This window comes from Gavia stellata, chromosome 4 (genome assembly GCF_030936135.1).
Source record: "Gavia stellata isolate bGavSte3 chromosome 4, bGavSte3.hap2, whole genome shotgun sequence".
In the NCBI taxonomy this organism is placed as follows: domain Eukaryota; kingdom Metazoa; phylum Chordata; class Aves; order Gaviiformes; family Gaviidae; genus Gavia; species Gavia stellata.
In genome coordinates this window covers 79,273,425-79,298,841 of record NC_082597.1, presented here as the reverse complement: position 1 = coordinate 79,298,841, position 25,417 = coordinate 79,273,425, and the positions used below count along the sequence as shown (strand labels likewise).

At 40.7% G+C, this 25,417-nt stretch overlaps 1 protein-coding gene across 2 annotated transcripts in view; it reads left to right on the top strand.

Annotated features, from left to right (window-relative positions):
• WNT7B (Wnt family member 7B) overlaps nucleotides 1-25,417 on the top strand; it is a 94,508-nt gene that overhangs the window by 63,174 nt on the left and 5,917 nt on the right. For both annotated transcript variants that reach the window (XM_059816362.1, XM_059816361.1), the window contains exon 3: nucleotides 19,090-19,361. In XM_059816362.1, the coding sequence (XP_059672345.1) occupies nucleotides 19,090-19,361 (272 nt within the window). The remainder of the gene's footprint in view (nucleotides 1-19,089; nucleotides 19,362-25,417) is intronic.

Below are 25,417 nucleotides of genomic sequence, written 5' to 3'. Positions count from 1 at the left end.
CTGTGACCTTAAACCTCAGGTTAAAAAAAGGCCATTGTGCTCTCAAAAAACAATGGACTGACGTGGGGATGCAGTTTAATACTTTGTTTCAATGGTTCAAAACTGAATGGACCTGTTTTGTATTAAATGGAATAGCTTCATTTAAGTGTTGGTATGGAAAAGAAAACATTTTTTGGAAAGAGGCGAGTACTTATGGTTTTTGGCATTCTGCAATCATCCTAATAAATGTGTAATTAGCTGTAGTGGAAAAGCATACCGTTATGTATAATGTGGCTTTACAGGCAGAGTCTGTAATGACCTGTAACTCTGATCATCTCCTGCTCAGCACTGGTCAGAACAAAAATCCTTCTTTTCTCTTGCTTTCAACTTTGTCTTTAGCTACTCAGGATAAAATTTTCCATGTTACTTTACTGGTCTGCCTTGGGATGAGTGAGTCAGAGGTCCTGTGGAAAAGATAGTATGCAAATTCTAGGCTATTATTTAATTGAATACTGTACCATAATGTGGACACAACAGGGCTAACCTTGCGTAGCAACAATAAGTTTGGCATTTCCTTACTTCCAAGTGCCTCACTTGGAACGTTAATGATCCTTTAACATCACTTTTTTTTCATGTCACTTTGTAATAAAATTGCTGGCTACAAATGATCCATAGCATGCTGACTCAATTAGCTACTTCCAGTGTCCCAGCCCTATTAGTCAATGACTTGCAACGTAATGCACGCTTAAAACAGGAAGGCAAATAACATTTAAAGTTAAATAAAGTGGCACTGGGCTTAATCCAAAATGACAGGGGCCAAATTCTGGTCCTATTGCTGTCAGTAGAAATTTTGCCACTGCTTTCACCAGAGCCAGGATTTTACAGCCACTAAAAAGGCTCCTGGCTTTTGGGTACAAGCAGAAGTTCAAACTGGAGCTGAATTTCATAGCAGGGACTCAGCTAAAACCTAATTAGTTAAATGGAAATCAACTATACAACATTTGATTTTTTAAGTACAGAGCAACTTTGCAAACAGGCAGGTGTTGCCAAATCTTGCCACGGCAAGGAAAGTTCTTTACGTAAGATGAGAGGTAGCGCAGGACTGCCGCTAACCTGCCGGTATGCGATCCTGTAATAACTTGGGGTTCTAATGACTTCGGAGATTCCTTGAGCTTTACTACTGCGGTTAACTATGTTGTCAAAATCTCTTCCCTAGAATTACAGATGATAGGTTTGGTCATCTAGTTCAACCTCTACATCAAGCAGAACAGGCTAAACATAACATTAGACTTCAGAGTTACATATGTCGCAGCATCCCTCCCTTTCCTTCTCTGTTCTTTGGGATACGTTCTGTTTGGTAAACCATCTGTTTCTAAATTGGAAAGCTTGAAATGCACAGAGAGGCATTTACAAACATTACAAAAAACACAGCATTTGTTGATCTGTACATTTTGGTTTGCAAACAAATGTTTTAGCATTCAGGCTTAGATTGCCGATCCATGCAGTCTTGCCTCTAGTCATGAGCAATTTCTTTTTCTAATGAAGTGGCTGGCATATTCCAAAATATTACGTCTGACAAATACCTTATTTTCTAATTGACAAAATTTCCTTCTTGAGTATTGTGCATGACTTTTTAACATTGGATTAAATTACCCATGACTGTAGTTTATTTCTTACTGATGTATTCTATGTCCATAACTGTGAAGTATAATATTACTGTAACTGATACAAGAGTCAAATTAAAATGAAAGCAAGTAAGCAGGAAAGAGAATATATCACCTATATTTGGAGGCTTGAAAAAATGAATCTATGATGGTAGTGCTAAGGTAGCTGTTCTCTCAAGATTCAAATTGGCCAACAACTTTAGTTGTACTCTGTTTACCCAACATATGCTTAACTTTAAACCCTCTGTTTTAAGTCCTGTCAAAGTAAAAGATGGTTTGAAAGTGTTTCACTTTAAAAGCATGCCCAAGTGGTTTGCAGAATACAGAAGTCCTAGTGAAAGCCAGCATGCAAGATTAAGCTGATGATGTGTCCTTCAGCTAGTAAAAAGAGTCTCACCGATCCAATTTTGATCAGATTTGGCCTTAGGATTTAAGTGGATCGGGGAGACAACTTTTAGCCACAAGTGTAATCTGTTGCAATCTATATTGTTTTCTCCACTGCAGAGGTTCAACCTCCAATTTCTGGAACTATGAAAGAAAGATGATTCCTAAGACTTAACCAGTGTCAGTATAAAAAGTGGGCTCAGATGGCTGAGGAGTCTGTAAATAGACTGCTCTCACCCCAGAAAGCTCACTGGTGCACTGGGAGAAGACAATTCTGTCTCTAGATAGAAGCTCAACAGACATGGACTGAATTGCTGTAGACTGGAAAGCTCTGTTCAAGTTGCTAAAATGAAAAAAGTTTACTCATGGATCATGATTTATTTATACCTGTTCACTCATTTCTTCATGACAACATGGAAACTTGGTTTTTTGTCTGATTCAGCCTCCACCCATCCTGTTCAGAAGAGATCTCCATGCAATGTCCCATCTGACATGGTCAATGCAACCTTGCAGTTTCTGAGGGGAATGGCACAAGAGGTAGCAGTAGTTTCCGTCTCTCTTGCTGAACCAAAGGGCTTCAGACAACAAAGGCAGAAAAATGGGGAGCCCCTTCCTCACTTCTTTCCTTTGGCCCAGTTTCATACCACATAGCTCCGGGCATTTGCACAAGATGTCTAAGATAGGAACCTAGTCAGCCTGTATTCCTTGTATGGTCAAAGAGAGAAGTACTTCCAGAGGGCGACTTGGATCTTAATTCGACTGCATGACTATCTGGAGGTCCCTGTTGACTATCCTAGGAGCTTAGACTCCCTAATTAGGTATCAAGCCTGTTAATGTCTAATTTTGATTTGTCTGTGAAATTTTTCCTCCTCTCCATGTATGTTTCTCAGGGGAGCATGTGGTTCTCTAATATACCTGCTTGCCCCACATAGCAGACATGGAAACAAGACCTTCATTTAAAGTCCTAGCTATTCTTGGTACTCATTCACCCCTAGTACCTGCAAAAGTTGTCTTAGCTGATGACTTTCAGACAGATACCAGCAAAAAAAAATAATGTTGCAACCACAGGCATAACTCCGCCACTGCTATTTGGAAATTTAAGAACAAGTGGGAGTCCAAAATTACCACCAGATGGTGCACCTATTTAGCAAGTGACAGAGATATGTTCCACAAGAAAGGGTAGCCACAGCCTCCAGCAACCCATCAAGTTGCTTCCCCTGCTGTGATATTCTCAGCTGTGATATAAATTGAATGTTTTTGAAACATGGACCTGCTGGTCATACTATTCCGTTACATTTAATATGGAGTATGTTTTCAATCTCTGTGATGGAAGCCTTTCAACTGCCTGGCTAGGGACATAAGGAAGTGGGAAAGAGCGTAACAGATCTATGAATGCATGTAAAGGGAGAAGGAAAGGGAAAGAGATGGGCTGGGAGCAGGAAAAATCAGTAATGGTGAATGGCAAAGAGCAGGCTCCAACATCAGAAGTGGTCAGCATAGAATATCTGTGCATTGCCGTTTCATTAAGTTGGGCTCATTCTGGCTATTAAAGGTAGGTAGCTGGGAGAAGGTTGAGGTCAGGGCACTTCTGAAGGATAGTCTTGATGTATAAGTCAGTATTTTGGAAAACCGCCAATGCCAGCATCCTGGGTGAAAACACATGGGATATTTCATTAACTGTATGGCAAAGGTGGTGAACTTTCCTGAACAGTGAAGTGGGTTTTTATTCTCTAATTGCTTCTCATTCCTAAGCACTTGTGGTACTCCACACTCAGAGAAAGACTAGCACAAGTCGATAAACATGTATTTTCTGCCATATTTCTCACAATGTCACAAGGCAATGTGATTCTTTCAACTAGTTTTGCTGTAAATCAATACATTATCATGTGTAGGACACGAGTAGGTCTCTCTTCCCATTCTACTCTACTTCTTGCCTTAAAGAAAATTCTAAAGTAATATCTAGGTTCCTGGCAATCCTTTTTCACGAACATTACAAAATTGATGCAGAAGAAAATATTGTGAGTCTCTCATTCCTTTGCATAGGTGTGTCTTTCACTGCTTTCTATTGTTTTGGTATGTTTTAAAGGATACCATAAATAGAATCGAATATATTGCTAGAGAATGATTAATTAGAAAGGTTGTTCTTTTAATTACAACTTGACCAATAATGAAATGTCTGAACTGAAAATTTCCTCTGAGCAAAAATTGACAACTTTTGAATATTCTTTAACCCGAGAAGTACTCCTTCAGAATGGATAAAATAATTTTTCGTTCTCTTTGTCCAAGCTGAGAGGAAGGCGTCACCTCAAGAAGCTCAAGACAATTCCCTTCCTATCATTTTTCACATACTCTGTGGCTCCTAGTTCAATGTGAGAACTATCATTTTATGGTTAAAGCATGGACCAGGAGATAATGGACTTGGACTCTGTTCCCAGCTGTGCCATATACTTTTCTTGTGACCTTGGGCAAGTCACTTCATACCTTACTGTCTGGAGACTAAAGATGACAAATTTCAGTGGGGAATTTAAAGGCTTAATTAATGTGGACTAACCTCCACTTAAACATTTGTGAAATACTCTGGGATCCTCAAACAAAAATGGTCGGTGTTAAAGTCTTCTTATCCAAACAGGAAGCAAAGGACAGAAATGTCGCGGAGGGATTTGGTCTTCCAGAGAGCGAGTCAGGCCTGAAAAAAGACCACACGGAAAAATCTCAATAGAATAGGCCTGGTAAGATTATTAACTGAGTTTGCATAATAAGGAAGTTTGGAAACTTTAGGTAGTTGTCTACAAAGAGCCTAAACTCAAATTTCGCAAAGAGAAAAAGCTTACATGTTCAGTGCTTACATGTAACATAAAAGAGAGAAGGGCGAAGGGAGAGTAACTGCTGGTTACTTACTGCGCGCTTGCTGTCTGTGTGCTGTGATTTTTCCAGTAAATCTTCCTGCCCAAGGCCCTCTTCTTCTAGCTACTGGTGCACAGTCGTATCCTGACACCAGCGATGGGGCTTGAACACTTTTTCTCTCCTTCCCTTTCTTTTTCTCCTTGCTGTCTCCCATTTTCTTTTGCTTCAGCAGTTCAGTAATGCTGAAACCAAGTTCTCTTCCCTTTTGTTTGCTTTTCCCTTGTCCATTGATCAACCAGGTTGCTTTATTACAGACACTGTAGTATTAACTACGGTATAAACAGAAGCTCTTAGCAGGAGAGTTAGCTGGGATTTCCCTGCCCTCTTACACAACCGAAGTTTCTGCAATGCCACTTTCTTGTTTGTTTTCAGGGATTAGTGGCAATATTCCACATACTGCTGACATAATGAGGCATAAGCTTTCCTCAAAGAAGGCAAGACACTGATTTTTCAAAGACCCTGGACTACTGTGCTACTAGGGATGGGCATAGAAAGTTTGAAAGGCAGCAGACTACCCTCAAATCTGAGGAGCAATAAGGTTGTTGATGGGTTTTTATACAGCATGAAGTATTTCCATGATTATTGTGTCCTGCTCTAAGTTAAATTCAAAGTGTCTGCATGGAATATCTCATATAGCAGCATGTGCGTGCCATCAGTTTGTGTTAGCCAGAGGAACATTACATCATGTGATAGACAAAAACTCTACTTGGTACCATATAGCCTAATCCAAGACTTTTCACGTGAAACGTTTGTTTTGTTTTGGTTTTAAGACATTTGCCTTTCTGACTGGTCTGTTTTAATTAGAGCTCAACCTGAACCACAAACGATAGATTTGAACTTTCCCAGAGTTCAGTGGTGTTCAGATCTGGCTTTTGGTTTGGCCCATCACAAAGACAGGGGTCAGCTTCAAAGTTCAGATCTGGAAACGGGCTGCTACAAAGCGGGGGGCTGAAAAGTTTATTTAATGAGACCGGTATCTCGTTTTAATGGTGGATTTGCAGTAGAGACACTTGCTAGTGTTTTTTAAAAGTACTTTTACATGAGCAGCATCTCAAAGACTGGTGTTAATACCAATCTGCCTATTAAAATAGTCTTGTATTTGTACTGCAGAGAGGGACCTGTCCCTCCTTTCCTGGTCACGAAGCCTGGATCCTGCTCTAAAGCTGGAGTACCTTGAAAACCTACAGTTTTTGCTTCTGATTTCTGTTTAAAATTCATCCTTCAGTTCTAGGGTATCGCACTTAAAAACAATGGAAGCTCTTTGCGGGCTAGAAAGTTGATCTTTTTATCCTTGTAACATTTAGGTTTTTTTGCTGAAAGGGCAGCTAACTCACAGGGCCGGCACCCACCCATTAGTCAGACTCTTGCAGGTGTGGATCAGCATCTTAGGGTGAGCTTGCTCAGTACCTGGCAAAACACAAGCTTAGCACAACAAATAACACGTAACAACCACTGGTCTACTAGATAAGATAACCTGACTGGTAGGGTTAGCTGGACAGGTTCAGATTAAACACTGATTCAGGATCTTTCATGAGTCCTGAGAAGATTCATAGAATTCTTCCTTGTTTATGTGAATCTTGTCACTTCCCAACTCCTGTCAGGACCAGAAACTCCAGAGCTGAAAAAAAAGACTTTGCTCTTGTGATGCTTCCAGACTCATTTTGCAAACCAGAGAGGTTTGGACCAGAATCTAAACTTTGTGTATTTATCCAAAACCCTCTGAGCTCTTTACTCTTTTAAATCTCTTTCATATGTGTGATTTGTGCCGTGTCTTGTTCACTGGGGTTACAAACTTGACTACCAGGCAAAGACCCTTTAAACACCAAGAAGCATAGACACCATTACTTGAACTATTTCTCCTCCCAGAAAGATTTTCAGGCAAGTCAAATGTATCAGAAATGTGAATGCAGCCACACAAGCAGTGTAAGAGCATTTGAAACCATTTAAGCAAATTCGAAAGCAACTTTCAACCCAGCCATTTCACCAGAACTTTCTCATTTGCTTTCCACAAAATCTGAGCTCTGACAGGGGACACCAGTGACTTCTGGAGTTACTGCCCAGCTGTTTACCCTACGCCGGGAAGATGTGATCTCTGCAGCAGAATTAGCAGAGCAGAACGCAGGCTCATACTGACGATCTGCAAACCCAGCCTCTCCGCCGCAGCCACCAAGGAAGGGCTGGTTTGGGCTGGACTGTAAGTGAAAGCATGTGAGGCATAGTCCTTCTGCTACCATGGGAGATGTCAAGGGAGTGGTAACACCTTAAACAGCCCCGTCAAGACTCACCACGTCTCACCTGTCAAACCTTACCTTGCCCCGAATGTACCAGAGAAACACATTAAAGCCCACACACCTAAAGGCTGAGTGGTAAGTCACCAGCGATAGCGCTCACGTTATAGATTTGCTTGTGAAATTTGGCATATTGAGTTGGTCCTCTAAGGTGTCCTGCCAGGCATCAGAAACCATGCCAGGAATCTATGTGAGCAGCAGACTTGTAAGACGTTAATGAACAATATGCAGACTTATCCTCCAGGAGACCATCCAACAACAATTCCCAGCAAATGCAACAAGAACCCATCTGCTATGTCCCTGTGCAGAATTTTACAGAAAAAGGCAACATTCTGGTGCACTATTTGATACAAATTATTTTTCCTTCTTTGTCAAGCATAGGAAATAGTCTTTTGTCTATTTCTAGACAGTTTTGAAGACTATCTTGAGGCCACCTTGAAGAGCAGAGTCACGGGACAAGATGAAAGCACAACAATTTCTGTGCCTGGAAAGTGCTACCCCAGGCACACAGGAGCTATTTCTCCATGACCAGTAGTCTGAAATGCTTTTCAGAGCCCCCAGCCTGGCTGCCACCGTTTCTGAGGTTGGGCAGTACTTCCTCCATATTCATTGCTATTACCACAAAAGGGTGTGTAGATCAAGGTATTTCTAGATGTCATTGTTTCATCGTTATTTGACATAATACTCCTCTTGTATTGCTGTTGCAGTGAAAGCTACAATGTGACGGACGGTTATGCCATTTTATGATATTTCTCTGGATTTCGACTGGGAATCTGGCAAATACTTTAAATAAATATTTATTTATTAGATCCTGTCTACAACAAGTAAGATGCCTAGTGTATGCAATTCAGTTTAAGAAAAGATACTGCTGCTCTTCACAAACCTTATTTTACCAATGTCATGACTAGGTAGAATTAGTACTTTATTTTACATAAAATCATTCTAATTCTGTACTTGATAGAATCAAGTTAAATGATACTCTGAAAAAGCCTAGAAAAATACACTAGAAGAAATTATATTGTGTTCAGTAGAATATCTTTATCCTCATCAGTGAAACCAACAAAGTCATCTTCTGGCTTTTAATGTAATGAAATCTTTTTTCCCCAGTCAGAATATAAACCAGGATAATGGACTGATAGTGGAATATTTTAAGGGTGGGATCTCCTTTTCTAAAACCACCATGTACCCTCAGCAATTACACTTAGATGACTGCTGCCAGCATAGTTGGAAAGGCTCACTGTGCAGGGAAATCTGGCTTAACTCCCTGATGGGATAAGTTTAGGCTCTCTCCCTTTCTTTGCATTTTCTGCTCCCAGTTTTGGGTCTTCCCCATGCAGCTTGATAGCTTCTGGAAGTCTTGCTTTTTTGGTGTCTAACTCTCTCAGTGCTTGGTAAGGCTGGATTCCTATCCCGGCCACACTAGATGGCAGAACGTCTAACAGACAGGCTTTAGAGACAACGTCCCGTTGCAGATTTAGCTCTAGGTGTCTAGCTCTTGCCCTATAGATGTAATCAATTTTGTATACTGTAAACATTGGCATCTCATCTGAAAACAGTACCTCATACCTGCAAAATGTCTTGGGCTAGGCTTGCTTGCTACTGCTCTTGCTTTATATGTATTTCCAAAAGGGGGTTTCTAGATTAATACCTCTATATATCAAACAGTTGTGTTGGTTAACATGGAACTATAAGAAGTGAGTACAAGCAAAAAGTCTACGCTGACACATAGAAGAAGCCAGATATTAAGATCCTGCTTAAAGCTGCACATGTCTTACCAGTAGTCAAGAAATGTCATCATCTCCAAATGTGGAAATGAAAACGTATAGCATCTCTCTCAAACAGAAGCAAATGCAACCTCAGCAAAACCTCTGGCAAGACACTTAAATTAGTTCTTTTTTCAAATTAGAAGTAAAGGAAGGATGTGGATCTAATGCTATGCAGGTACACGGCATGTGAGGAGTGCCCTGTACTTCTCTTTCATTACTGGCAGGCATGGTGATGCTGAGCATACGTGTGTCCAAATCCCTTTATGACTCTGGCAGTAGATGACTAATTCAATACTATGCTAGAATGGTATGTGGAAGAGCAGAGCAGAGAAGTCCCAGTCCAGCAGCTGCTGCTTCTTTCTTGGAGCTCTCCTGTCCCACCATGCAGCTGCATGGACATCCTTCCTGAAAACAGGGTTGAATTTGTGCTTCAGTTGTCGGCTGAAAGGTCTACAGCTAAATGCCTCTGTGGCCTCCCCACAAAGAGAATCCAACAAGAGGACAGCTTGTTCTGTTATGGGTCCTTCTGCCGTACGGATAAATGCCTGAACTTCTTTGTGTCCCTGTGAAAGAGAGGTAATAGTATCTCTTTTCTGTTGCCCGCTCCAGCTGAAAGATGCAGCTTCCTAAGGCGAGGACCACCTCTTGCATAAACAGATTTGTGTCTAACAGCAATTTCAGCTGGGTATCACTGAGTATGTCTGTAATTCAAGAATTATGGCAAAGTGGTACTGGCCCACTAATAGGCTCTGCACAAGTTATTGAGGTAACATTCATGATTTAACTAAACCGCCTGAAGAAATTCTGAAGCAAGAGCTGAAATTTCATCTGCAATGTACGCAGACATTCGCACCCACAGACACCCACCCTCAGACACTCTGGCATGCCCAGGTATAGGAGCTTAGTGCTTACAACTACTCATAACTCAGTGAACCCTTTAAAAGGTGTTATTATTTAACATGTTTCTACAGCAAAGCACAGGTGTGCACAGTGATTTACAAAAGAATACAGACATCTCCTCAGGGATTTGTTATCTAGGTTAGAAGTGACATAAGATAATACAGGAAAAGATGACTTCATGCAAATGGCAGTGCAGATTTATTTTTAAAGAAATGTTCTTCAACACAGTATATTTATGTCAGGCCACTGAAATGATTGAAATGAGTTAATTAAAATACTGACCCAGCAGAGAGTCCACTGAGAAGGTGCAGAAGCAAGGCATTGACTTCCTAATATTCATGGGCATGGCAGTAGGGATGACAGAGTATTTGTGAAATTGGGACGATAGCAAAGTCAAATATAATCACAGAATAATTTAGGTTAGAAGGATACTCTACTGACAGCCAAGGAGAATATCCATTCTGAACTGACTCACTCACTACAGACTCAAGTCTATAAGATTCACACACATGAAAATCTGAGTGACTACAACGGTTTGGCAGCAACCTACCCTGCTGTTGCATCCTATTAAATTGGAGCGTGAAGTTGACTTGGAAACAAATTTACTTTAAAAATATGGTAGTATTGTCCTCCAATTCCCTGACAGGTTCAGAGTGGAGGTTTATTTTTTGCTGTTTTCTTCTTTTTTTAAATGATGTGGCAAGCATATTTTCTATTTCTTAACTTAGCATGGACAATATGTCCCTTTCTGAGCACCACACAGATCTCTCAGAAACCTTAAACAGGCCATAGTGTAGTGCAACAGCACTATCAAGAACAAACCTAAAAAAAAGAAAAAATATGTGCCCACATACTAAAGCTTCCCTTCCCTTTTTCTTAAATATTGTTTTTACTCCTCCCTGTGAAATGCCCTTAAAAAAGGGACCATAATGCATAGGCAAATCCTACACATAAGATCTGTTCCCATGAATAGATTGAAGTGATTGAATTATTATAACGACACCTGGTTCCTCACAGCCCCATTTAATATTAGGATGTTAACATACTTTAGGACCCAGTTTCTCTGAGATGCCTTAAGGAGTCCATGCTTTCGGACAAGGGGTGCAAAGAACTTTTTAAAACCCCAATACGCTGCAAGATGTCTCCAGCTGAGCTTTCACACATTATGATACATCAAATCACCAGTCATCACTGAAAAGAAAAAGCACCAAACATTCAGCAGGGAATCATTAAGCCCCACAACGGGACGTCAGTAGGTCCAGAGGAGAACACAGGCAGCAGACGATCTCTCTGCTCCAGCTATTGCTTCCCACATACTACTTTGACAGTATTAGCAGTAGCATTGTGAAAACACAGCCGGCTGTGACACTGCACAGGCTTTTCTCAATGGTACAGTGTATCTGGGAAAATACCCCCTCATGCTTTGTGCACTGTGTATTTCTCAAGCCATGCTCTTGTGCATTCTTTAAATGAGTGCTTAGCACCATGTTCTGATTAAACCTTGACAAAAACAAGCAGTGGTGCTTTTGGATCAAAACTTAATTTCCCCGTTTTCTGTAAGAATGAGATACAGATTGTTCGTTAGGGCTGAGATAGTAAGAAATATTTGTTACAACAAATATAGTTTTACAGGGGAGAGCCCTAAAATGTCATATTTCTCTGGGCACTTCTAAACATCCTTTCAAAGATCACAGCTAACTTACTAACCTCACAGGAGCTGTCCCAGAAAACTCCACCAAGGGACATGCTGCCAAAAGACAGTCAAAAACACAACAGAATTATGCTCACTTTGGAACAGAAATGCTGACTATTGTTTATGGTTGCCAGGAGTTAACTGAATATGTTTAGGGGGTAAATTAAGCAAAAAAACCCTGTAAATTGTTGGAAGCCTCATTACAGAAACCACTGTGGAAAGTACCACCAAGTCTTTAGAAAATAACCATGAAATTGGAAAAAATGCTTGAAAAAATGTGAAAAGCAGAGGCATAGTAAACAGCTCGTTTTAATAGACATGCTTCCAAAAGTGTATAAATAGTGACAGCAAGGAGCTGCAAAAAGGCAAGTGTGAAATAAATCTGGCTCATGTACAGCCCATTCTAAAAGAAAATTTGACAAACCCACATAAGCAACAGAAAACAATCCAGTTGACAAAGTGATTCTAGACTGATGGCCAAAATTCTGGCACCTCCAACCATAAAAACTTAGTGGGAGTCTAGAGATGAAAAATGCTGAGTAAGAGAAGAATCTGTAAACAAACCGTTATGTCATAGCACTACACATTCTCAGCTTTGAAATCTGCAGTGTCCTCTGTCCCAACCCCGTGTAATCAGAAATAGACATAACGAGCAGTCTAGGAAGAAGCTGCTGAAATCATGTGCAACTCCTGCTCTAGCTCTATCTGGATGAAGCAAAATTAAACCAGACTATTTTAATTAGGCTGTAGCAGAAAAAAAAAAGGTTTTAGGGAGGAAATGGGAAACAAATAAATATTGTAAAGAGAACATTACCCAGAGTGACCATCAGAAGACTCCATCAGATTTGACCAGAAAGTCCTGCCAGAGTAACAGATATTCTACCTACGCCAGGTTCATCATCTTTCAGAAGCTCTTCTGAGCACAAGTGCTACAAGAGGAACCTCACAACCACTGATGACTATGTCTGTTTTTTGACAACAGGCTACACAGTAATCGTTCAGTCGGTACTTTGTCAGTGAGTGGAAGATGAAGAAAAAAAGCTGGTCCACCACTCAGTGGAGTGGACCCCAAGGAGAGTGTAAACGAAGGATAATGCCAAGAAGGCCAAGCACTTCTTGCATCAGCCTTCGCTAAAAAGGTCAATGGTGAGCAGACGGTTATAGAACTACCACCATTGACAGAGGAATACCATCTCAGCATAAGACAGAGGGAAGTATTTGTCCAGGTTGAATGCTTTCCAGTTAGCGGTCCCTCATCTCAGAACATTTAATGAAGCCATTTAGAGCCATTAGTCCTGACAGCCATTAGTGCTGAAAAGTTACGGAGAACTCTAATTAAGAAGAATTGAAAAGAGAAACGTTATTGCCTTTGTCTAAAAGAAAGGAATTATAGGCCCAATCATTTTAACTTCAGTAAATGAAAAAATATGGGAACAAAAACCCATTTGTAAGCTCATAACTGAGAACAAGGAGATGAGTAACAGTCAACAAGGATCTGTCAAGAACGAATCATGTTAAACAGATCTAATTTCCTTCTTTTGCCACCCAGGGCCTCAGAGGCAGAGAAGAAGCAGTTTATACCATATATCTTGGACTTAAATGAAGCTTTTGACACTGCTTTATATGACAGTCTCATAAGAAAACTAAGGAAAAGCTAACCAAATGAGTACATACTATCTGGAAATCATACCTGGAGGGTAGTTGTCAAAATGGAAGGATGTACTAACTGGGTTTCCTTTGTGATCTGTGCTGGATCTGGTACCAGTCAGTATTATACTCTTGGCTTGACCAAGGGAATAACCTGTGCACATTGCATTTACAAATGATGTCAGGCTGGGATGGACTGTAAGGAAGTTGGAGGAAGTTTGGGTCAAAATTGAAAATGATCATGGAGAAATGGTCTAGAAAAGAAGAAAAAAAAAAAAGTAAGAGGACGCAAATCAGAAAGACAAATACATGGGGATCTACAAGTGAGAATAATCAGCTGCACAAATGCAAGATGAGAAACATCTGGTGTGATAGCAGCTGCACAGAAGACGACTGCAAACTGAGTAAAAGTCAAAAATGTCCTGCTGCTGTGAAAGCACCATGCTGGCATGAGTAAACAGGAGTGTAGCATGCAAGACACATGAAATGCTCCTTCTGCTCTAGCCCCGAGCAGGCAAGGCCTCAGCTAGAGCTCCCTGTCGCATCTCCGGCACCGCACCGCAAGGCACAGGCCAGTCCTTTGGGAGACCCCATGGAGAGCAGGGGGAATGATCGGAGCTCCTGAAACTGCTCTGCAAGGACTGACAATGGAACACGTCTTTAAATAGTGAAAGCCTGCCGCTAGAAGAAGGGAGCAATCGGTTCTTAGCATCTGTAGAGAAAGAAGCAGCAGGTTTGCATTCAGAAAGACAGTTTCAGGTTAGTAAAATGTGTACCAATGGGGTCCCGAGGCACTGGAATAGACTGTGGAATCCTCACCACTGAAGATCTTTAAGAACAGGATAAACAAAAAGCTGTTGTGAAGGACACGTGTGTTATTAGCCTACGTTAGGGTTGAGGGATGGACTAGAGACCCTCCTGAGGTTCCTGCAGCCCTGCTTTCCTCAGTGTTTTTTCTGCTTGTACAAAGTGATTTCAGTGGTCTATAGTTCTGATGTGTGGCACTGGGTATAGTAAATTAGAGGGACAGAGAAATTAAACCAATCCCTGTTTTCAGATCATAAACCAAGAAGCCCAAAATTAATTACACTGAAAATGCAAATAGAGAAAGGATCTCTCACTGACTGAAAGGATCTCTGACTGACTGAAAGAAAACTCTCACTGACTTGTATTGCCCTTGGATTGAACCCAAAGAGAAGAGCCTGTACTATTTTCCTTGAGAATTGTTAATGAGCGTGTTGAATAAAATACAAAATTACAAAGGAACTAAGCTTGTCCGTAAAAGTCTTCATCCAACCCTACTTAGGGTGCCGTTGTCTGAGTTAGTTTACTCATCTAGATGTATCTATTGTCTTTTGCCCATAAAAAAATGACTCAATGTGTCCTCAGCTTTCACTCGCAAAAGAAGACTTGTTGAAAAGGATAGGTTTGGCAAAAAAATCAAACTTCTGCCATGGTTCATTTCTTCTTACCACTGACCTATATTGTATTGTGTCATATAATCAGTCTGGTGTCTTGTGTAAGTACATGAGGAATTTGTTTAGTTTAACAGCAGCATGTAGCATTTTTTTCTATCATTGTTGATCCAAGATTTAGCAAATTACTGGCTAAACAGTGTATATTCTACAGTTTAATATTTCAAGTTAAATTACAGTTATAATAGCTGACATTCAGTGGCAGTCTTATTCATCTAGCTGCTGACATAAGACATTTCAGAATGATGTGTGGAATAGCAATATTCTCATCTAGTTGCTCAGAAAAATAGATGCCTTGCTAATAACTACGAAACAGTTAAATCTTTAATGCTGCACTCACAGCTGAATGATCAAAATATGTATTTAGTGTATATGATTCTCAGCTGATTGTGGTTACATGCTGAAAATACGCTGCTGAATATATGCATGTTAGAATGTAGTAAACTATAGCAATTATGGAATTTGTAATAATTTCCACATCAGACCATACTAAGTTTAGTGCTCAGTTAGCAGTCTAAAACTTAGTCAGAGATGACATCTAAATTAGGGGTAAAGTATAGGCTGCTCCACGACTCCAACAACGGATAAATAGGCTCCTCTCACCCTATCTGCCAGAAATCACTCATTTTAGGAAGCAATGATCCAGTATCTGTCTGTCTGAGCAGCAACTGCCTGCATTACTGGGTATTAGAGCACTTGTAAAATACAGCCCTCAGTTAGAATGCAAATGAGCTCAAGCAAATGGCAGCAACTCAGACCGGCAGACCATAGGCAAGACTTCTCTCACGGCCTGGCAGATTGCAAGAAGTGACCTTCAGCACCTTCGCCAAAGACAAAAGGCTTCATTTCAATTAGTCCTGGTGGTGATCTCCTGTTGGAGTTATTAGATTAGACAGTTATCAGATTAGACAGAGTAACATTCACGTTACTCATGAAAACATTCATTCTACGTTTTGGGAATTAAATCGTAACTGTCTTCTTTAGCACCAAAGCAGGCATTTCTAAGAGGGAAATGGATGAATCCAAGGGTCACACAAAAAATGTCTTTTCCACCAAAATAAAATCTCGACAGAATTATTCTGGTCTACATGACAGAAAACATTAAAAAGTCAAACAAGTATTTTTCATCCGAGACACAGATAGGGAGCATACATAGTGCCAAATAACTAGGTGACCGGGATATTCACTGGAAAAAGAAAAATCTAGCTCCAAAGTTGGGTCAAATCCCAAATCTTCTGCTATTTATAAACTTTCTCCATTTCATGAACATTTCTGGAAAGACTTGTCTCTGTTTCGCTGCAGAAGAAGAATATTTTTGAAATCTCAGAAAATTCCATAAAATGAGATTATTGTTCTCCATTCAGGTATCACAGCAATCATTACTTAAATATTTTTAGCTGCCTAACAAGGACTTGCTTAGAACTGATTCCAAGTGATGACATGCTAATGGAAAGCTTTGTGTACAGCAGACACATCATTATTTGAGCACAGAGGTTCCCCTCCCTCCTCCATCAGCATTTTCTGATAGACTCTACTGATCCTAGGACTTTAGAGAACTGCTGAGGTAATGCTTACACTGAAGTTCAAGAGAAGTTTTGGAACATCCTTTAGTTAAAAAAAGCTAAAACCCCAAAAGCTCAATTCTTAGCAGGACAACTTAACTTGCAAAAGGAATCTAATTTTCAAGCCGGATCTCATTTCTGAGCCCTTCTTATGTTAGAACTGCATTGAAACGGAAGAGTAATCTCTTCAGAGAGTCAATATGGTTTCCATTTTGTATTATCCTGTGACTTGGGATAATTCTGTCACTGCTATAGCTCTCAGGTGGGTGAAGGAAAGATACTTCCCTCTGTTCCTGAAGGTAATCAGGGGTATAATGGGAATGAGGGGGAGCAAAAGGCAGATAAAGGCAGGATAGTCTTCAGTTTTACAAAACTGATCAAGGGAAGCACCGTGTGAAGACTCAGGGACAGGCCACAGCCACAGTGGCTTACCTTCTACTCTGGATACATGTGGAATACATTGAGCTTAAACATGAAATGTAAGCAACCTCTCTCTGGTTAATCTCTGAGTAAATCTACTGAACTGTAGCTCACAGCTGCTATGTTCCCTGACAGGAATATGTTTCTGCTTGTTTAAAAGCATTTCTACATGTGTTTCAAAGGTGTTTGAACTCAAAATTTTCCTGGGTCTGATTTTGCACTCTCTTTTACTTTTATCCTGGAGAGGAAGGAAAATATATCTATATACATAGTTTCTATTATATTGCATATTTCCAATCTTTCAATTTATAGATTAAGAATAGATTGTTTGGAAAGGAGATGAAGAAATAAATCGTGCAAGTCAACAGGATACCTTTTAAAACACGGATCTCAGCTTTGACTTCAGCTGGCGGGTGAAGAAGAGAGGAGTGAATATTGATATGCGTTTTTAGAGAACACACTAGGAACTAGAACAGAGGTTCCCAAACTTTTTTGGATTGCTATCAACCCTCAGAATTTCTTGCGGACCACCAGGCATCGTTATCATCAAACTTTTAATTGAAAACACTATTAAAAACAGTGTTTAATATGGCTCTGTGGATTAGCTGTGAACCCTTTACCGTGGCCTCCTGGACCACCAGTGTTCTGCAGACCACGGTTTGGGAACCACTGAACCAGACTACACACATCGTATGCCCCAACAAAACACTTCTGTGTCTGAAAGCAAAGTCAGTCCTTCTATTGCACGATGTGCTCAAATAATACACAAGTCAGTTTAACTTTCTTGGTACTTGAAGAACACAGCACCCTTTTATTTTTCTCTTACCTTAAGTTTCTTTTTTATTGCTTTGGAGAAACAAGTTAATGGTGCCAAAAATCAGTTTATGATTGTTTCTTGTAGGATCTTTCTTGTATCCGGCAGCGGTGTAAACTTTCAGGAAGCTATCTATGAAAATAAGAAATATAAAACATAAAACCCCCCACACTGGGCACTGGTCATTCCAGAATAGTTACGATATCTGTGAATCCTAAAATAAAAAATTAAAAATAGCTTCTAAGCTTTTTGGGTTTATTTCTCCTCTGGAAAATTTGTTCTTTTTTTTCCTTCCCAAATCCATTAACAATGTTAAAGCTCTGTGTGTGGTCATTAAAGCATTTCAGCAACTTTCTGCAAATTCTTTACAGTTATTCTTTGACTGCGGTATTACAAGATTGTCTGTTTATCACCAGATAAACACACAGAGGAAAATGGTGATAGCGCTGAGAAGGGAACTTGTAGGGAAACGTTATAAATATGAACAGCAAAACACCAAGGGCCATGATTCAGCCCTACGTTAAGGAAATCACTGACAGAGTGTGGTCTCACGTGAGAGCAGGAATGGGCTGTAGAATCCCTTTCGATAGTTCTGCCTCTGTATCTCCTTGCTTATGTGCATCCCACAGCCAACTCAGCCAACCGGTGCCTAGTAAAGAAAGGGGGTTTACTTGCCTCTCTTCATATACTCAATATCAACAGCTGTAACGTGGAATTGGGAATGAGGAACCTTGTCAACTACAGGCATCATAGAAAAAAAAAGAACTTATTTCTAAAAAAACTTTTTTCTAAACTAGACTGTGCTTCCATGACAGTATCTCACCTCTTTTGGAGAGGAAATAATGCTGCCACAGCACTTTCATAGCTGCTGTGTGCTCAACAGCCAAGGTAGAGCAGAGGTTTGAGTAAGAGTGGGGGTGGAAAAGGGTCGTTACAGCAAAACTAATACACAAGAGAAGTCATCAAGGGAAAGGGGTAGCCTCTACTTTACCTTGAAAGAAAACAAAACCTACCCAGCTCTTGTATCTATAGGCTTCTCTTGCAATACTTTACATTCAGCATCACTAATGGCTGTTACCGGAGCATTTATAAAGGTGGATTAATAATCTTTCCCATTTGTGTCCTAGCTCTCTTGTGCATCTGAAAGGGTCTGGTATTTCTTCATTGCCCAAACACTTGTCTTTTTCCATGCAGTGCCAAGGGTTAGAGGTAACTATTGTTTTCCAGTGAGCATTGCTGCCAGTTATTATTCATCTGATACAGATGAAGTTCAGCTTGCAAAACTGATTAGGCAGTGTAAAAACAAATCGTGTAGCCTCTCCTCACCACTGCCAAGGCTCATTGCCAAATTCCCCTCTGGTGAAGGGGGTTAGGTGGGACTGTCATATGGCTGATGCTTACCTGGGGTAATATGCCCCAGTTGAGCTGAGCATTTTAAATATGTATGTAATTCTGTAAGAATGAGAATTACCCACCAGAAGTAATGCCCTCCTCGCATTCCTGCCTGACACCGTTACTGTAGATAATGTGTGTACTTTCTTTAGTAAGTGCTGCCTTTCTGCCAACCCATCAGCTTTTGGCTTCTCTCCACAGGAAGCAGGGAAGCTGCGTTCACCTATGCCATTACTGCTGCCGGGGTTGCACACGCTGTCACGGCCGCCTGCAGCCAGGGCAACCTCAGCAATTGTGGCTGTGACCGAGAGAAACAGGGCTACTACAACCAGGAGGAGGGCTGGAAGTGGGGAGGCTGCTCTGCGGATATCAGATACGGCATTGAGTTCTCCCGGAGGTTTGTTGATGCCCGAGAAATCAAAAAGAATGCACGGAGGCTGATGAACTTGCACAACAATGAGGCTGGAAGAAAGGTATTCCAGAAAGGATGAGGGATGGGGAAATGTGTGTGCTGGCGGACGGGGGGAGGCTGGCTTGGTGGCAGGAGGCATTCCCCGAGAACTTACCCCTCTCTCTGCTGTTATCCCACACCCACATCAAGTTACCTGATGGCACCTAATGTTTACATTTTGTTGCTGTTTCTTTTTATTCAGCCCTGGCCATGTCTTATAGATGCTCGTCTAAATGTTTCTGCTTCTTAAGCCTTCTTTCCAGTCCCACTGATAACAGAGAGGACTTTGCTGGAGCTGTTTGGTGTAACGATAAATCTTTGCTTTTCATGTCCTGTGCAAAAATCTAGGAAGAGATGTTGGGGCTTGTGATGGGACAGGACTGAGTTTCTGCATTGCTGAACTCCCACAGCACTTGCAGATATTTATTCCACCCAAACCCAAAACACTTCTTTGACTACAGCTCCAATGAAATACACACTTCATAGCAAATGCACAACTGTCCGTTTCTCACTGGCAGGCTACAAACGGCTGCATGGGTGTCACTTTGCAAGAAGAAACAGTTTCACACCTACAACCATGACTGAGTTGCTTGCAATGGAAACAATAAACATCATGGAGCTACGCCAATTTATGTCCATCAAATGACAATCCTCATAGGTCTCAGAGTTTGCCCTTTAAAAAGTATAACAAATCTTTCTGCATAATATACACCTACCTCAGGAGGGATTTTACTATACCCTTCAAAGTGTTTTCCCCCAGGTAAAAAATGCTGCTTCTACCCTCCAGTGTTGTAGGAGAGTCCAATACACCACTCCTCCCCACCTGGCCCCCAAAGTTGGACTGAAATTTTCTCCTCCAAAACAGTGTGTGCTTTCAGTCCTACACCGAGCACTAGCTGCTGAGGTGGTTGAATTGTTGGTGGCAGAAGCAGTACAATTATCTCACTGCCTGTATTTTGGAGAATGCTGATTAACACCCAGCCCATGCCACAAAACCTCCTGGGGATTGCAGCTGGTTGTGCACTGAAACTGAAGGTGGTGTGTGGGCAGTTATCCATTGGGATGGAAGTGTTACAGCAATTCAACGTGGTGGGAGGCCAGTTCTGGGGCATAATCTCAAGTGTAGAGACAGGATCGATACTCAATTGATGCTCAATACTGAGGTCTCCAGATGTGAAGGAGACAGCTGACTGGAGAGCCAGACAGAAAAGCATCCTTAAGAGGGGCACAATCCTTTTTCCCAAGACTTGCTCCGTTTAGGGGGTAAGAACACCTCAGACTGCTGTATTACAGCTTGGAAGACCAGCTCCAGGTCTGACCACTTCTCTTACCCTGGGCGTTTCACCTCAGCGTCATGCATTGCGTTTGGATGCAAAGTAAGATGGAAGTCACATGCTAAACTTGCAACAGAACATTTATCACTGCTAGATGCATTATGATCCCTGCTCAAACTGGCAACCCACTGTGGTGGGCACTGTGCCACCCCCACAGAGATGCTGATGCATGTCCTGTTTTGAACATGTTACAGTCTAGATGTGAAAGAGAGACAAAAGAGCAAAAGCGGATGCATAGATGGAGAGCAGTGAAGTCCCTTGCCCAAGGCCAGAAAGTGGCTCAGTATCTGAGCCAGGCACTGATCCCAGGTCCCCCAGTTCTAAATATAGTCCAGTAACCACTAGACCACACTGCTGATTCTTATTAAGCAAATTATATTTTTACTCTTCATCAGAATTTCATAAGCAGGGGGACATAAGCAAACCAAAGCAATGTGTGTTTTTACAGATATTTCTGGTAGCAGCATTCATGCAAATGCATTTCTTTTAACATTTCTAAAAACGTAATTTTTTGCAAATGTTCTTGCAAAAACAAATGATAACACTCACTTCCATGTTTTTGAGACAGGAATAAAAAGGCTTGTAAATACTGACAACATAGGGTGGTTTTTTTCCCCCAAGTACACTTTTTTATAAATAGTATTTTGGAATTTACCCATTTTTTTTGTTGTTGGCAGTTTTCAGTAGTTATTTGTACCCATATATTTTCATTGAGCTCATTAATGCATCATATCACTTTCAAAAGCTAAGGATGACTGAAAGGATTTGGTGCAGCTTTTTGTTTTTGTTTTTAAGTACAATCCATCAAATCCCGAGGAATGCGCTCATATAAAAGATGGTTTGGGGGTCATGTTTAGAAATAATGTTGGTGTTATGACATACATTCCCATGAAATGAATATGCAAAGTTGTACAGTATGCAATACTTAGTGATTTTGGTTCATCTGAGATCATCTGCTATTTGTATAAATTAGACATTCTGAATTTGAGACTGACTGAAACTTAAGGTTAGAACAAAACTCTGGAAACAAGAATACGTGTTCTTTGTTCCCTGGGTTGGACCTTTAAGAAAGCAGCCCCAGAGTTTTGTGCAATTTCAACGTGAAATCGCAAGTCCCCTCTGAGAATCCAGGCAAACCTGAAATCTGACCTACACCCACCTGAAATTGAGCAGTTCTGGGGATCCTGTGTAAACTTGGATTGTGAGCCTGAAACAAAATCCGAAACCAGGAAATTTTGCTGATGTGTGGATGTCATTCTGACGTACTCCACATAGTCCTTATTCACACTCAAGTCAGAAATACTGCATTTATGTCTGGCCACTTGCTGACTCACAACACTGAACCTCCATCTTCCTCCTTTCCCCTTCCAAAATCTCACCACACAACTGGGAAAAGCTCGTACCTCTCTGAGTAAGACTCTGTCAGTACCCTCCTGTTGATCTGCATAAGACTGGTCTTAAAATTTGCAGTTTGGAGCCAAGCTTCTGGTTCATGCCTATTATTATTAAGCACCAAAGTAAGGATATTTTTCCCTTGTTATGATTAGGAATAAAAGGTAAGAAGGAGACCACAGGCAACTCAGATTATTTTTTAATTCTTTGTTGCTTCAGAAGTTCTCAAATAACCTTTTCAACCATAGGGTGGGAATGCCAAGACAGTAAAGGAAATATATGCTTTTGTAGCTTCCCAGAGAGATTCTGCCAACCATTAAAATTTTTCTTAGTTACCGTTCAATCTTATCAAAACTGGTACAGGGAAAAAAATTCCAACAACTTGATTATATGAACGTTGGTCCATTTCCCAAGGTCTTATATTTCACAGCACTTTCACTATTAAGCTCCCCCCCCCCGGCCTTTACATCTCTAATGGTAAGGCTCACAGTTCTTATCCAGTCGCGGCTTAGTTCTTACTGAATTGGCTTTTTAAGTTAGATAAGAACAACAATATTTAGCCAATAAATCTGCTATCTTTATTTTAGTCTTCTCTTTAAATCCCAGAGCCTCCTAATACAGAAACATGAGGAAAAAAGGATGCAAAGAGCTCCCAACCCCACCTACAGTTATTTCCAGCTTGCTCTGAAGTCAGTGGAAGGCCCTTGATGACCTCACTAGACCTCTACCAGGTTCCCAGAAGATCATTGCTGGGATCATTATCCAGGACTCTGACCAGCAGTTTTGCCCCCAGAGCAATTATTTGGATGCTCTCTTATACCATTGCATGGAATTTTTCATGCCCTGGGGCAGGAATTTTGCCCATCCTCAACCTCTCCCAGCACTTGTCCCAGACTTGCCTGGGAGTCAGAGGCATTTGTAACTATAGCAGTGACTATAATGTTTTGCTTTCATAGGGATGTTCCCAAAAGCCGGCCTGCTGGTATTTCACTGTTGTTAAAAATAGAGTCCTGAGGAATTTCTCTTTGAGGAAAAAACAGCACGCTGTATAAATAATTACACAAACTTCGCAAACAGATGGGGGGAAATAGTTCTGAGGGCTCTTTAACTTGAGTTGGGGGCTGAGATGCTCAGCACAACACTCTGATAAAGTACCTCCTTGAAAACAGATGATATTTAGGCTTTTCAAGGAATTTCTGACGACTCTGGAAAGAACGAAGCCCCTAATTGCCCTGCATTGCATCCCCTAAGTGCTCTGCATTGCATTTCTAAGAATTATTTCAGCTAATGGCAAATTTGTGAAGTTTCTAGTAAACTTGTGGTGAATAGCACCAGTGACAAAATAATAAACTTGCCATTGGTGCCATTTTGAAGAAATAAATGCTTAGCGATTCCTGGTGACATGAGGCACTACCGATGGAAGATCTATGCTTTGCAGCAAAACAGTGCCATGCTGTGTGAAAGAGCGAAGTAGCTTACTTCGCCATCAGTTTTTAAATGGCCACTATGCTTCAGGATGGAAAGTACAAGTGTGGTAAATGAAAACAAGCGCCCAAAGGAAGACTAGTGTAAGTCTAACGCAAATGTTGCTGGAAGAATGGCTTGTTGCAAATCGGAATGATTACAGAGAGATCTGTGGGCAAAACTTTGATAGAGTAATGAGAAATTAAATACCAACAAAACCAAGTAAGCTTTGATGCTGTTTTATGAGACAGCTTTCTACCATGTATTTTTAGAAACAAGTATCTTTATTCTGGGATAAATGAACTTAGAAAGAGTAACATCTGGGAACGCATGCCATTAATCTTAACTTTTTGTTGAAAGCTTCAAAACAATGACCGGCTCTCATGGGGACTCTCAATTATAAAAATGGGTTTTTCTATTTGTTTGTTTTTAAGGGGGGAGCTAAAAGAACAAGCTGACAAATTGGTAGCAGATCACGGCTTTTACCAAAAAGAAGAAAAGAAACGTTTCTAACAGTTTATCAATCAATTAGGCTCTTACGATAGACAATGACTGTGGTTATGTGGAGAAAGAGCTGGCCTATTTCTTTCCCTTCCAGAAACACACCCATCACACTGACTGCCAGCAGCTCAGCCTAGTACCATCCCAATATTTATTCCTTTGTAATGTCGATGGGTTTTTCTTGGTGTTTTTTTTGAATGCCTGGAAGATGACAACATCTTATTTTACATTTGAAACAATAAGAGTGTGGGGACAAAAAAAAATAAAATTCAGACTCTCTTTAGAAGAGATTATTCAATTACTTGGGACAACATTTCCGTCTAAGCCATGGCTCGTTCTCACAGTTCCTGGCGCCACAGGACTGTGGTACTGGGAAGGGTTTTTTTGCTGACATGCTTTGGCGGTAGAACAGCTAATGAGGAGATTGGTTGGTCACCATTCACATTATGAATCCATGCACACAGACATATATATGTAGGGTATGTGTACATAATTACGCATATTTATACATATTTATGTGTTGTCTCTTTGTGCATAAAATATGTAAGAAAACATTAGCTCACCTCACCCCACATGAAATATTTAAATTAACAAGCTCACTTCTGCAAGATGCACAGCATGCCCTAATATGTTGCAAACTGCCCTTACCATCACCTAACAGGACATAAAAACTAAAAGCAATCCCTAGAAGATGACTCTGGATGAAATGCTCCAAAGTCGCAGCGGAGGATGAATCCCAGTTTCAAAACTGAAAGCCAAGTAATTTTACACTCCTACAAGCCTAAAATATTCTTCAAAATGTGACTTTGTTTCCTAAGTCATTTCAGCGATGTAAAGAATGTGACTTTCCAGGTTTTACAGCCCTGAGTCCATCATTTGCTGAAAGTTTCTTTCTCTAAAAGAGACAAACTATTTCACTGCACATCCCTCATGAGAACAGTCATGAAAGAAAAGCTTTCGATAGTTGTGCTTCATGGCGCACTTTCCACTTTCCCACTTAAATTGATTTGCAGACAGATATAAATCCAATTTCAAAAAGTTTGGTGTTACAGCTTGGGTGGGTTGGATGGATAACTAATGCTTATCCATATGTCCCGAATATGCAAGCTTTGGCTCAAAATCTCATGAGGATAGTTCTCCTGCTTCCAGTTGGGCTGGATTTACTAGCCTATCTTTTTCTTCCAGAAACACACCCTTAACGTTGACTGCCAGAAGCTACATCTGGTACTATCCTACTTTTTAATATTTTGCTTTAAAATTAGAGGGGGGGAATAGCCAAATATTTTAGGACTTGCTAAATGGTTTCATTCTAGAAATGTACATGCCCATGCATACCATGCAATGTATGCAAGACAGGTAACATCCATCTAGCAAAATATTACTGCAC